This window comes from Phoxinus phoxinus (genome assembly GCF_949152265.1).
Source record: "Phoxinus phoxinus genome assembly, chromosome: 5".
NCBI lineage: Eukaryota > Metazoa > Chordata > Actinopteri > Cypriniformes > Leuciscidae > Phoxinus > Phoxinus phoxinus.
The window spans coordinates 39,426,938-39,441,802 of NC_136880.1; the positions used below are offsets into that span (position 1 = coordinate 39,426,938).

The 14,865-nt window shown below is 37.0% G+C and overlaps 1 protein-coding gene across 4 annotated transcripts in view; it reads left to right on the forward strand.

The window, feature by feature from the left end:
• The first annotated feature begins 6,002 nt into the window (after positions 1 to 6,002).
• adcyap1r1a (adenylate cyclase activating polypeptide 1a (pituitary) receptor type I) overlaps positions 6,003 to 14,865 on the forward strand; it is a 31,365-nt gene continuing 22,502 nt past the window's right edge. Inside the window, exons 1-3 of one of the 4 annotated variants that reach the window (XM_079612791.1) lie at positions 6,003 to 6,239; positions 8,640 to 8,743; positions 12,951 to 13,056. In XM_079612791.1, coding sequence (XP_079468917.1) covers positions 8,648 to 8,743; positions 12,951 to 13,056 — 202 coding nt within the window. In that variant the 5' untranslated portion in view covers positions 6,003 to 6,239; positions 8,640 to 8,647. Of the gene's footprint in view, positions 6,240 to 8,639; positions 8,744 to 11,015; positions 11,197 to 12,950; positions 13,057 to 14,865 lie in introns of those variants that run through there. The other 3 variants (XM_079612789.1, XM_079612790.1, XM_079612792.1) reach the window with 3 other exon arrangements.

The window sequence follows — 14,865 nt, forward strand, 5'->3', positions numbered from 1 at the left end:
TGCTCAACAAGGGTGCATTTATTTTCTATTGAAAACCATCGGAATCCATGAAGGCGGTTTTAAAAAGTAACTTCTTGAATCTGGCTAATGTGGGAGCATTTAACAGCAAGAGGAAGTGCATTCCATGATACAGCGACAGAGAAAGCTCTCTCCCCCATAGATTTGAATCTAAACGGAGGCTGCTGAAGAATAAGAGAATCAGCAGAAGGAAAGGAACGAGAAGGCATGTACAGGGTGACTGTCAAGTCAAGTCACATCTATTTATATAGCGCTTTTTACAATACAGATTGTGTCAAAGCAGATTTAAAGAAAAAACTGGAAAATAATGCAACAAAGTCCAGCTTAAGATAATTCAGTGATGTTTCATTTTTATTGTAAAAAAAGTTATTAATTTAGTTCATTTATAGCCGCTCTGGAGAAAACCGTGAGTTCAGAAACAGTTCAGTTCTCATAATGGTGTCAATGCAGGCAGATCAATATTATTGTTGAATATTAAATGAAATGTTAAATTGAATGTCTCCAATTAAGCAAGCCAAAAGCCAATGGCAACAAAGGCGACAGTGGCAAGGATCCAAAACTCCATCAGTGGCAGAATGGAGAAAAAAACCTTGGGAGAAACCAGGCTCAGTCTGGGGTCCAGTTCTCCTCTGGCCAATGAACAAACAGTGTATGATTTTGATTCAGGCAGCATTATAGGTCAGAAGTCAGTTTGGTTTGGAACAATCAGAATATTATCCAGTTCCATCTGGTTGAAGATCTGAGTCACGCCGGTAGGGAGATGAGTTTGTTGAGGATCAGTGCCGACGGCTGTCGTGTCGATGAGGCCTTCACAGGGGAGAGTCTAGTTGACACGTTGCATTGTGGTCATGTCTAGGCGCAGGTCCTCCATCTGGTCTGGATACGGCCCAGATCTGGCTGACTACATCATGTGTTGTGGTCATGTCCAGGCGCAGGTCCTCCATCTGATCTGAATATGGCCTATATCCAGCTGATTACAGTAAACCTAGGAATAAGCTGAACGACTAACATTAGCGTAGATGCCATTCTTCTTATGATGTAACGAGTACATCGGGTGTTATGGGAAGTGTTCCCGGTTCCGGCTGACCAAATTTATGCAATAGTAAGGACTGTAATGCATTAAGAGCTTGCTCAAGTACTGCAAACCAGTGCTTTGTAAGTAATCATCAATACTGAAAAATTGAAACAATATTGCTGATTATGATACAATGTTTAATAGGGAGCCAATGCAGTGTTGACAGAACCGGGCTAATATGGTCATACTTCCTGGTTCTGGTAAGAACTCGAGCTGCTTTGTTTTGGATCAACTGTAGTACGTTTATTATTTGAAAAACTTAGTCACTTAGTGACAGATACAGTATAAGAAGGGTCTATTCCATGCATACTGTAGCTCTGTATGTTAGTGTAAGAGTTTTAAAAATGATAAGCGACTAAAGAGGAAGCCAATGCAAATGATAATAAAGCACGCCTGTGATGTGCTATGTGATGGTGTGTAAGAACACTTGCAGCTGAATTCTGGATATACTGCACCCATTTGATCGATTTAGCAGGTAAACCAACCTGCATTACAATAATCAATCCTGGAAGTAACAAATGCGTGAATAAGCATCAGGCAGTGTAAGATAAGGCCTAATTCTAGCAAGGTTTCTGATGATGGAAAGCAGATTTAATATGTGAGTCTAATGTCAGATGAGTGTCAAAAATCACACTAAGGTTATATCTCGAGTAGATTGCAATACGACACTATCATCTAATCAAATTAAAATGGTTCCCTTTAGAATAGCTGCTGGTTTGCCAATGAGTAGAACCTCTGTCTTGGAACAATCAATAAAAAAAAAATGATGGTGCATCCACATTTTTATTTCCTGCACATAGAGATTTGCAGAAGTGACAGTAATATCAGATTTGGAGCTAATGTAAATATGGGTATCATCAGCATTAAAAGTGATAACCCTAAGCCGTATTATTTCCCAATGATTTGCCCCAAAGGAAGCATATAAATGCTAAACAATAAAGGGCCCAAGACAGATCCCTGAGGAACACCATAGTAGACCTGTTTAATTTTAGATTTGTTGTTTCCCAAAGACAACAAACCGAATGATCAGTAAGGGTAAGGTAAGATTTAAAGGGCACCTATTATGGAATTTTGAAATTTACCTTTCATGTAGTGTGTAACATAGATCTAGGTGAACAAAAACATCCTGCAAAGTTTGAAATATGAAAGTGCACCGTATATAAAGTTATTGTCTTTCAAAAGTGAGAGTCGACTCTGAGTCATTTTTATGAATCGTTAGAAGACCGAAGCTTTTTCTCTGACTAGATGACGTCAACTTGTCAAGTTATTTGAATACGATACGCCCACTTATTGCTCTCCAAGGCCAGCAGGGAAAATATCATGGCGACGAGACGCTGTGTTCTGAAGTGCGGCTCAAAAGCAAACTTTTTTCATCTGCCCAAGGAGGAGCATTTGAAGACTAAGTGGCTACAATTCACTATACCACAGAAGTAGTCCGAGCCTTGTGCTTTGTTCGCGTCATTTTGAAGACGATTGCTTTTTAAATGCAATCAAACTTGGATTCGCGAGCCGGCTGATATTGAAGGAAGGTTCAGTTCCAAGTGTATTTGCATCAGCTTCCTCCTCCGTATCACAACCTGTAAGTGTTATTAATAATTTTTGCTTTTATATTTTATGTAGCATGCTTAATTATTATCTTGTTTGTTGAGTAAGCACCGTTTAGCTTCTAGGTCTTCAATGACAATTGTATTGAGATATGTGAAGTGTTTGTCGTTGTTTTCGGAGTTGTCTCGTAGTAACGTAACTGCATTTTTTTTTTGTAAAAACGTTATGTTTATGCATCGGGCTAACGCAAACAAAGACTGATTGTGCTTTTACAATATGAACTATGGGCTATGCTCGCTAACATAACATTAAATTATTTATCTTATTTTTCGTTTTTTACTACAAACTATAAAGCAGTGGACTATAATCATTATTATAATACAATTTAATTGATAAAAGCATCATTGTACTCCGTGTTAAAAATAAGTATTATCTCTGTAAACACTGCTGGGTCATCTGACCAATCAACGCAGATTAGCGTCGCGCAAAGGAGGGGTTTGGAAAAACGAGTCGTTGAACGAATCATTTGGGAGTCGGTGGGCAAATCAGGTAAAAATAAATGCATATTATACGAAAACAAAAGTGTTTTTTGTCATTGCATGCATGTAAAACTGTTGTTGGGGACTCCCTAAACAACATTAGGAACATTTTAAATGTCATAATAGGTGCCCTTTAAACCATTTGCACAGTACCAGTGATACCAAGCCAACTCTCTTGCCTACAGTATTTATCAGGATGAAATGGCACACACTGTCAAATGCTGCACTCAGATCTAACAAGACCAAGATGGTAGAGGCTCCAGATTCAGCAATTCATTTATAACTCAAACCAAGGCTGTCTCTATCTGTGTCCCTTTCTGAACCCAGAATGAAAAGGTTTGAAAAGCTTGTTGCATAACAAGTGTGAATGGAGTTGTGCCACAACGACACGTTCCAACCTTAGCGAGAAAGGGTAGATAGACCTGTAATTTGATAGGTCAGACATCACATCCAGACTTTGTAATAGCTGCGAACTTACGGGCTTTTGGAACAATACCAGTAGTAATGGATTATGGAGGTGTTTACATTGTTCTAAATGAGGGGATGACAGACACTTCTTAAAAACAGATGTTGGGATTAGGTCGAGAGTACATGTAGTTATATGCATTGCCATCACTAATTTCAAAATACAATCAATAGTGACTATTTTAAAGCTACAGAATGCGGTTTCAGGGAAAACTCAGTGGATAGGAATCAGAACAGACCAAGGGACCGAACTGATAGACTTATGAATGCTATTAATTTTTTCCATAAAGAAACTAAGAAACGTGTTACACTCCTGCATAGAGGAACAAATTGATGAATTAATTTGAATATTGTTGATAGTTTTAAGTCTTCAAAATATTGTCTAACGATGGATGAGAAGTACTTTGTTCTTGCCGCTTTAAGTGCTTCAGTGTATATTCAGTATAGTTTATAACATTGCAAATGTCTTTATGCCACTGTTGATCAGTTGAATGCAACATCAATGAATATTGTAGTATTAAGTATTAATTTCTAAAAAAAAAAACTTTTCAATGCTGACTGTTTTTTTCCAGAATGAGAGACAACAGCACAGCAAGACAGAACTTAAAGAAGACAACACTCTCTTATGACGGTGAAGCCCAGCCGGACCGCTGTGATCTGCTCCGCTTCTCTCCACATGATGGATTCCTGCTTGTCCACATTGTACAGCTTCTTTATTCTTGGCCTCAATGGTGGAACAAATTCCAGCTCATACAGCAACCATTTCCAAAAGTAAACTCAACTCTTCTCTAACTAGACCTCACAGAAACACACACCAGAAACATGCACTGCTAACGTACAGTATTATGTACAGTAGATCCATGTGTTGGTATGAAAGCATACAGACAGACTATTCTAGTTACATTTACAGTGTTCTGTGCAAACTATTTTAACTTATCACAAGGCAGTATAAAATGATTTTTACTTCCACTGAGGCATCAATCATCTGTGTTGAATGAGGTTCACTGATTGTGTGTAATGGCGAGTGATGGTACTGTATGGGATCTTCAATGATGAGGAATGACAGTGATGAATAATGGTGTGTGAGTTTGAATTATGTTATGTGATGGTTAGTTTTGTCAAGTGTTTACTGATTGGTTAATATTGTTAGTGCTGGTTATTATGGTTCAGTGATGGTGTGTGATGATTTATCAACATGAGTGATTTTCAGTGTTGGACAGTGATATTAGTGATGGCAAATAATAATGAATAATAGGACTGATCACTAGTTATTGAGTGCAAACCACAATTAGAAACTTGCAAAACAGCCTTCAAAGAAAGACTGTTTAGTGAAATGTTGGTGACTAAATTGTGAAGGATTGTTTAATAATAAGTGAAGTTCAGTGTTGGAGAGGAATGTCAGTGATGATAAGCAATTGATTGTTCACTTGTTAATGGATTATGAACCACATAAAAACAGTCTTCAATGAAACAGCATCGAATGTGCATTATGCTGAGTGGTGAACAACTGTGAAGTGGTCACTGTTGGTTATTAATAATTAATAATGATGAGTGGTTGTTTATTAATATGATGTTCAGTGTTGGAGAGCATTAGTGATGATGAAGGCTGGTTGGATCGATCACTAATGGATTATAAGTATGATGATATATTGTAAAAATTGTGTTGTTGAATGATGGTGAGTGATGGTTCATTTATATGATGTTCAGTGTTTGAGAACAATATCAGTGAGGATGAATAATGATTGTTTAATTAACGGGTTATAAACCACAATTATAAACCCACAAAACAAAGAAATGCAAGAAAATACATTGAATGCATCATGCAGGTTCGTGAATAATAGTGAAGCGTTCACTCGTGGTGAATGAGGGTTCAGTGATGTTGAATAATGATGAATATAAGTGAGTGATGGCTTATAAATTATGTTCAATATTGGAAAGCAATATTAGTGATGATGAATAATGGTATGAATGATCACAATCACTAAAACTTGATTCACTGTTGGTGAATGATGGTAAATAATGGTGAGTGATGGTTTATTTATAAAAAATGATGTTCAGTGTTGGAGAGTGAAATTAGCAATGATAACCAATAATTGTTAACTAGTTAGTGGATTACAATAATGCTCAGTCTTGGAGAGCAATCTTAGAGATTATGAGTCAGTTGTAGAATTATTCACTAATGTATTATAAACCACAATTCGAAAATCACAAAAGAAAGACAAAAAAACGCATTGAATGGGTAATGCCATTGCCAATTATTGAAAAATTGTGCCGTGTTGACTGTTGGTGAATGATGGTTCAGTGATGATGGATAATAGTGTGTGATGGTTTAATAATGTGATGTGAGTGATGCTGGTGTTTCTCAGTGCAGGTGATTGTCGGCAGTGAGGGAATCACCAAGCACGCACACACACACACACACACGCGAGCTCTCTTCAGTCTCACGCTCCTCTAGTGCTCCACAGACCTTCATTACTCCAGTCTGTCGATGTGAGACGCGGATGACAAAGTTGAAACCGCAGGTGCACGAAGCGAACCGTCCATTTGCAGCCGTTATAAAGAAGAAGGAGGATTACATCGCGTGCCGTTCTGTGATGGTGAGTTTGCGCTTCTTCGCGTTTCTTCAGTCATTGATCGCAGTCTGGCGCTACAGCGATGCATTGAATGTGGGCGACCTCCGTTCACAATAATACACGATTATCAACGACATATTTCTCATTCGGTTCACGCGTTTTTTCTATAGCCTAGACGGATTAATCATGAATAAACGATAAGTGAATATTCAGGGACCGCAGAGATTATGGGCTTTGCTTTGTTTGATATATGTTCAGTTATGTAATTTAAAGATGATTTCTGGGTTATAATGCACCGATTAATCAACATCATCACTTTAAAAGGATGCATTTCAATGCATCCCAAACATGTTTGACGCAAATCGTTGCTCAGTATGATCGTTAAAAAAAAAAAAAAAAAACTATAATAGGTGTAGGCTATCTCACGAAGCTTGTCCAGAACATTTTACATTTCACGAAATTATATTAGTTTTTTTTCAACTGTGACCTTATTTAATGACAATTCATCACATTTTAATTGACTGTAATGCAAATATTTATATATTATTTGAACAGTCAATTATTGATACATTGAGGCTCTATTGTTGTGCTATCTTTAACGTATCCCACTGATCTAAATAAAAAAAATTGTCCAGACAGGATGATTTTATTACTCTATTACAGTAATGAGAATCTAATGAGAACCATCATTAAGAATAATGAGAATTACAGTCAAACTTGAGGCTAACACTGACAATAAAAGCGAGGAAAAATATGTTATATTGTAATGAAAATAATTAAAATATCTTAAAGTGTGATAAACATATATTCAATAGCATTATGTATTTTTTTCTTTTGGGGTGAAATGTGATCTAAACAGCTATACACTGATATGCACCTCATGAACCAAACTCATGTGTGTCTTAGCCAGAGAAATGTTGCCAGTGTCATTTAAAGCAAAGCACCAGTGCAAAGCCAATAATCAGAGCATTCTGATGGATTCTCTCATGCATTAGGTCTGTTGTTTCGTTCTAACGCCTCACATCATCATCATCATCAGTAAATCATTCCAGATTTCTGCAGTGAATATGAAGGCATGCAGTGAGTCACATGTTAATGCTGCCATCACATCCATGCAAAACACTGTATACTCCCTCTCAAACGATTGCCTCAGAACTAATCCGATTTTCAAAAAGTGCATGTATTGACCTCTATTTTATTCAGCATCCTTACACACATTTGACCTTGTAAAGGTTTGGCATTATGAACCATATGAAGTACCATATGAAGAACATATGAAGCACTCTGTGTTGGTTTGGTGCTGGAAATGTGATGCTTTTCTCTTTGTGTTACAGTGTGTCTTTTTGTGTAGTGGAAAAGATGCCTCACCATTAACAGGCTACAGCAATACAGTAGATCACAATAGCATTAGCGTTATAAAAATACACAAGAACATACAATGTTAAATGACCGTCGTTATTATTGCCAGATGCTGTTTTGCCTTTGCTTCAAGACACAGAGCCCATTCAAAACAGAGCCGTGTTCAGCCCTGTGCTTCTCATTATGATGGTTATCAGAGCCTCACTGTGTTTGCATCCATATATATAAAAAAACCTTCTGTTTGATTGACACTCTGTCTTTCTCTCCTTGAAGTGCCTGTTTGCGTCCCATAGGGTTACAAAAATAGCATATAAAGAGCAAAAGACGTACATTTTCTACAAAAGGAGAGCTCGGTGAATGTAAAGCATTCACATTCGACCAGAACAAACCTTCAGAGGTTCCGTGTGAAATCAGATTCTTTTACTCTTAAATCACTGGTGTTTTTCTGATCACGCAAGAAAGGAGTTCTTCGGCTGCATGTAATTGAATCTGTGGTCGTTCTGTGTGTTTTATTCGCTATGCTTCATCCATTTATTAATTTTTTGGGGGAACTAATAAAGATGAGTAAGACAGCGGGGGCTCGGAGACCGCTCACCATCCTCGCACAGGTCTCGTCTTAAGGGGTTTTTATACCTCCTTAGATTCGCTGTGGATCAGTAAATCTGGTCGACACACATTTCCCGTAAACCCCTCCCTCCCCATTCTTCCTGCGCACTTCAGCGATCAGAGATTTGATTATTTGAGATGGGGTTATAATAAAGAATGTAGGGGTGATTCAGAGATGGGTTGGTTGTGTTGTTGTAGGTCCAGACTGAACATCAGCTACTGCAGTGTGTTATGATGTAGCAGTAGTACTCTCTCTCTCTCTCTCTCTCTCTCTCTCTCTCTCTCTCTCTCTCTCTCTCTCTCTCTCTCTCTCTCTCTCTCTCTCTCTCTCTCTCTCTCTCTCTCTCTCTCTCTCTCTCTCTCTCTCTCTCTCTCTCTCTCTCTCTCTCTCTCTCTCTCTCTCTCTCTCTCTCTCTCTCTCTCTCTCTGTATTTTAAAACAATGTACCTTCTCTTTTAGGCTTTATAATGCTGTGCGTGAGATCTCTGGGAACAATCGTGAGCAGAATGCATAGACACACGGCAAGAGCGTCCTTCCTCGTCCTCTTCCTCATCATCAGCCTGGTAAGAGCAGAGATGATCATGTATTTATGTGTTCTGTGGGCCTGTATTCTCATGGATTCACATTTTTCACAAATGTGACGATTAGTGAAGTTTGAAATGGCAAGAATCACTATTATGGTTTCTCATTAGAAAGTTAGTGTTTTGAGCAAACCCCTAACCCTTATTATTATTATTTAGAGACTAGAATATCATAGAAACTTCTTGCAACCATCAAGAAAACCACAGAAACCAGCTTCCGACAGAGAACAGTCGGGTTCCAGAAGTAAAAACTTTCCGTAGGGAAATTGATTTATAACAATAAATCATAAGCTTTTATATACATGTCTTACTGTAACCTACAAGGTTCTTAATCAATAGTATTTGCTTTTGTTGAAGCCTTTGGCCCACATTGTTTTAACATAATCATGTTTAACAGCAGAATTCATGGTAAAAATAAAATAAAAATAAAACATTTACCCATGATGCTGTACACAAAATTCAACCAATCAGAGGGTTGAAAAAAGCAAGACACACCAAAATATCTCTTTCGCTCCGCCCACTGCCAAACACTGCAAATTATGTAATTGCGTTGATCTACACTCTCAAAAAACTTACATATTTAAGTATGCACACTCTAAAAAATGCTGGGTTGTTTTAACCCCATTTTGGGTCAAATATGGACAAACCCAGCCATTGGGTTAAATTTTTAAATTGCATTTTTGATCCAACGTTTGGGTTTGTCCGTTTGTATTTGACCCAAAATTGGGTTAAACAACCCATGCAGCATTTTTTAGAGTGCATATTTTTGAGTAGTTTTATATTTCCCCATCATTTTTAATTACGCTGTTCTCAATGCTTCATGGGATTGAAGTTCTTTGTTGTAGTAGGCTACACGGTCTTGTAACCATGCATTTTTGTCTATATTTTTTTAATTTCCATACAGTGAGGTAACAAGAGAATCTTATCTTTAATCTGTCATCTATAATGGTCTTTTTCAATCAAAATAAAGATAAAAAGATATTTGAATGGTGGAAAATCACCTGTTTTTTAACTGTAAATGATAAGCTTTCATGACGGCGCAACACGGCAACGTCATGAGCGTAACCGCCATATGAGACAAAGCAGTATATCGCCCACAAACATGAAGCATCAAATATTTTAGATAAATCAAGACTTTTTGTATATATTTTGGTCCCCCTCGCCAACCAGTTTTGCCTTCCTTTGGGACATTCAAGGCTTAGTTGGAGGGGTCAGGACAGGGGTCAGACCTAAAAATCTCCAATCTATAAAGATCCTGTCTGCTGTGATCCAACAAAAATAAAATCTTCCCAGAAACACAAATAATTAAATGAGTGATGGATCCATTTTTGTTGCAGCTGACCACTCTGAGCCATCTGGATTATGTGAATGCTGCATTTATTGACTCAAACATGATATTTTACTCAGCATGTCATTCATTTTACTCAGTATATCAATAAATACATGCATGTGAATTGTTGAGTTTCTGCCTTTAGAATAAGAGATAATACACACATGCAAAAGTGGCCATTCATATTCTTTGTCTTATAGGACAAAGACAACTGACCAATTACAATCTTCTTTTAGAAATCAAGAATGTTGCTATAGTCTCCTGTTTCTCAGATGATTTTCTTGAGAAAAAGACCACAGTAATCTCACGTTTTAACCTGTTGAAGTGCAATAAGCAGCAAAAAGGAATTAATTTCGGTATATTTATTCGGCGCGTTTGGCGACTTAATGAGCTTGAACGGTCAAATACACACATTTACGTGTTAAAATGCCTGTCTTTGCATTTGAATGTAAGAAGTTGAGAAAGTACATGTGTATCAGTATATTAGATCCATAAAGTCTTAAAGTGACGGTAGCCTAATATACCTGCTGTCGTCTGTGGTGTTAATATTCATCAAACAGAAAAAGACTAAGAGAAAATCAATCACTGCTCTTGACTGAATCACTTTTGTAACTTTAATAAGAATAAATATATATTTAATTTACACAGTAAAGACAATGCAGTTGTAATAGATCCACTGGAGGCGAGTGTAGTGAGAACCCGAGTGCAGTTTTTAATTGACCAAAACATATACAAATAAACCAAGACTTGGCTCGACTTGAAGATTAAACTTGACCATAACTTGACATAAAACTCGCTGCACAGCAGTTACGCGGACAATACTAGACAAGGGAACAATGAAACTAAAGAGCAAACAAGGGACACCTGTGCACAATCTAACCAATGAGAACATAACATGAGACAAGGAGGCACATAACTGGATCACATGAGGGCAAGGAAGTCACATGACAAGAACCTGGAACAAACTTCAAAAAATAAAGGATATGAAACAAACCTTAAACCTAGCCATGACATGACAGCAGTGTGTTTTTGTGCATTTAATTACATTACACAATGCATGTACAGCAGTATGTCTTTTTTATGTATAGTGCTTGAAGTTTTTCAGGTAGGTTTATTTCATTTCTGTCTTCTATTGTAGTTTTGCCCTATTGCTTGTAATTTGTTTCTTTTTTCATTTTATCACTGACTGTTTGTTTGTCTTCAGTAAGCTTGAGAGTTTTTTTTCTTCTTTTTTACTTACAGTAGGCTATAGTATTAGTTTTTTTTGTGATATTGAAATTGGTGATGATAATTATGACATTTCAATGGTATCAAAAATTGTTATATAAAAACCTTATTTAAAACATAAATAACTAAATTGTGATGTATTGTCGTTATTGTGAAATAAAATGACTCATATCGTGATATCAGAGATTTTCGTCATATCGCCCACCGCTATCAACACACTACTGTCGAAATGTTAGGATTTTCACAGAATGGCGTTTGAGTAACCACAGGATTACACGTTACTCACAGCATGTGTTTTGCAGTGGGAGGTAACCATGGCAACAGTTGGCTGCTCAAGTGCTTTCCATTAGGATCAATGGACAGTACATCAGTTTATTTGGAACTTTATTGTAGATTTAAATGATTGACACTAAATATTCTTGTATGGAAGTAACTGTTTTATAGTGTGTTTATAGTGTGTGTACTGTACTTTTTAGTCCTTATTTATTGCGTGTCACTGTAAAAAAAGATTAGTTGACTCAACTTAGCTAAGTCAAGTCATCTTGTTGCTTTGACTGAGTTAATTTGAGTCAACTTATAGTGTCAAGTTTATTACACTTCAAAACACGAATTGATGCATAAACTTGACACTAAGTTGACTCAAATTAACTCAGTCAAAGCAACAATATGACTTGACTTAGTTAAGTTGAGTCAACTAATATTTTTTTTACAGTGTAGCCTTAATAGCTCTATTTATTATTTATTTATTTTACTGCTGACTCCAAGAGCTTTCCTCAAAAATTCCTATGCACTCGTACTGGATGTGCTTGTACAACCAGCAAATAAACTTCAAACTCAAACTCATTTAAATGGACCCCTAACAATTATATAAATGACAAAAATATAAATAAACTCTCTGCAAGAGTTTGGCAACAGATATGCGTCCAAGAAACCTCAGCTGCACACGTTGCTTTCTGAACAGGTATCATAGATAGATAGATAGATAGATAGATGGATGGATGGATGGATGGATGGATGGATGGATGGATGGATGGATGGATGGATGGATGGATGGATGGATGGATGGATGGATAGATACTTTATTTATCCCGAGGGAAATTCAAGTTCATATCACAAACATCATTGTTACTCCATGTCTTGTTGTTGGTTACAAATAGATGTTTGGTTAGATGTGGATTGGACAGTGATATCAAACCAGGTTATACCAGCTTAAACTGGCTTTTGACATGTAGCAGCTGGTTTGGGTGGTCTAGGACAACCTCTAACCAGTTTGATCCACCTACAGCCATTGAGACCAGCTAGAAACCACGTAAAATGAGCTGTTTTAGCTGGATTTTTACAGAGATGGACATTCAATCCAACCCAGCATCAAACCCTATATAGCAGAGACAGAAATAACGCAACTTCTATAAAAGATAAAGTATGTGAAAGTGATTTTTATTTACCCCAGGAGTAAATAGTTAGATTATTATTCTAAACTTAGTTAGATATGTTTACTGTATATTGTTAGTGGAAACATTCTTGTGTTTTTTTTGGCGTGATTTCATCCTCTCCATTGCTGCTATTTGTTGGTATTGCTCCTGTGTTGTTCTGGTTTATTCATTTTATTTTATTTTATCTGTGTTGCTCCAGATGTGGCCCATACATTCTGAGATCTCCAACTGTGTCACCAAGCGCGAGGAGGAGAGATGCTTGGAGCGAATCGCTCTACATGACCGCAAAGATGACGAAAACTTTGGTAAGAGACATAATGCAATGCGTTTGACTTGACCTTCCGATTATAGTGAAAGATGAACAGGAAACAATATCATTGTTATTCTTCTCATTCTAGACACATTTTTATCGGACTGCGTAACAACAGAACCGTCTCTTTTGCGCATGACTAATTCACAAAGAATCATTTTAGCTGATAGTGAGAGGATTTTAAGTGAGCAAAACATTTGACTGATGTGGCAAAAAAAAAAAAAAAGTTACTTTAATAGCTGATTACAGTTAAAAATGTTATGTAGCATTTTATTACAACTTGCTAACCTTTTTGGTACACTTACCGTTAAGTTTGAGGTCAGTAAGATTTGAGGTCTGTAATGTTCTTGAAATAAGTCTTTTCTGCTAACCAAGACTGCACTTATTTGGTTGAACATACAGAGAAAAAAACAGTAATATTGTGAAATGACTGTTTCTTTAATGGACTGTTTAAGGGCCTGTAATATGTCAGGCGGGGATATCAGGGACCATGTGAGAGAACTTTTTTTAACCGATTCATTAAAATGAGCAACAGCATTTTCACCCCTTGTCCCGCACGTCGCATATTGAGAAAATGTCCCGCATTTTCATCAGCCGGTTGGTTTTTAATTATCATATTAAGAAAACGTTAATGCGTTCTTTTAAAATTTTATTGATTCTTTTTGCGGCGTAGTTTTCCCCCTATTTTTAACAGCGCTTCGTCAGAAGTACAACAGCCGTTTTTAAAATCCTATCCAATGGTTGAGAAGAAAGGAGTAAACATGGTCACTAGTAAGTTGTGACGGCTGTCAATCAAAATGTGGACCGGTGATTCGTTCCATGTGTTCCCTGTCAGAAAACAAATTAATAATTAGGTTAATTTTAATTTTAATTTAACATAATTTATCAACGTGTTGCCTGCTGTGGTTGTTTTAATTTTTAATTGTGGTTGTCTAAAAATATGAAAGTTTTTGGTTTAAAATATTCTTAATATATAGACTGTCAATGAGCTAATTTCATGTTGTTTTATATTTTATTTATTCATTGTTTATTTTGTTTTGGTCAGAATTGTTTCAAAAATAGTTATCTGCATGATGCCTTTGGGCTCAGTGATGTTGAATTTAAATGACATGTAAAATAAAGACATGTTATGTTACATTGTTATGTGGTGTTTTCTGGAAGGGACTAAAGAACAAATCATTTTTATCAGCTGAAAGGCAGAATTCAAATTTTTTTTATTAAGTTAGATAGACTGTAGACATTATAACAGTTTCAGGTTATGTTTTAGCGTTGGTAACACCACATTGTCCCACACAAACTTATAATCATCCCACATTTGGTTTGTCTGATGGCGGTCCCCCTATCCGGGACAGATACAGTGCAGCATATCAAGTCGCATGTATTCAGCTCTGTACTTCATAGCTCTTTCTTGCTATCTTTAAAATGAATTAGTCATGATTCTCCATCTCTTCCTCACTGAGTTTACCAGAACTTTCATATATTGGGTTGATTTTGCTCACCGCGCACTAAATGTGTCACCCGTCCCCATAGAGGTATTCAGGTGTTGTGGTAAACAGGAAGCAGGGCTGTGACACCTGTCAGCAATTACACAGAAGAGCAGTTATTTCTGTGAGAGCTGGAGGACTCGTACAGCGAGATGTGGATAAATGGGCCGAGGGGGGAAGAGGAAGATGGAGAGAAAGCACTTTGACTCTGACTCATATGTTTACAGCCTCAAGGACACTCCAGATATTTCGGACTGTTTGGAGCAGAAAATAACAGATTATAAGGTGTGAAACAGTTCGAGTTGCTAGAAAGACTGAAC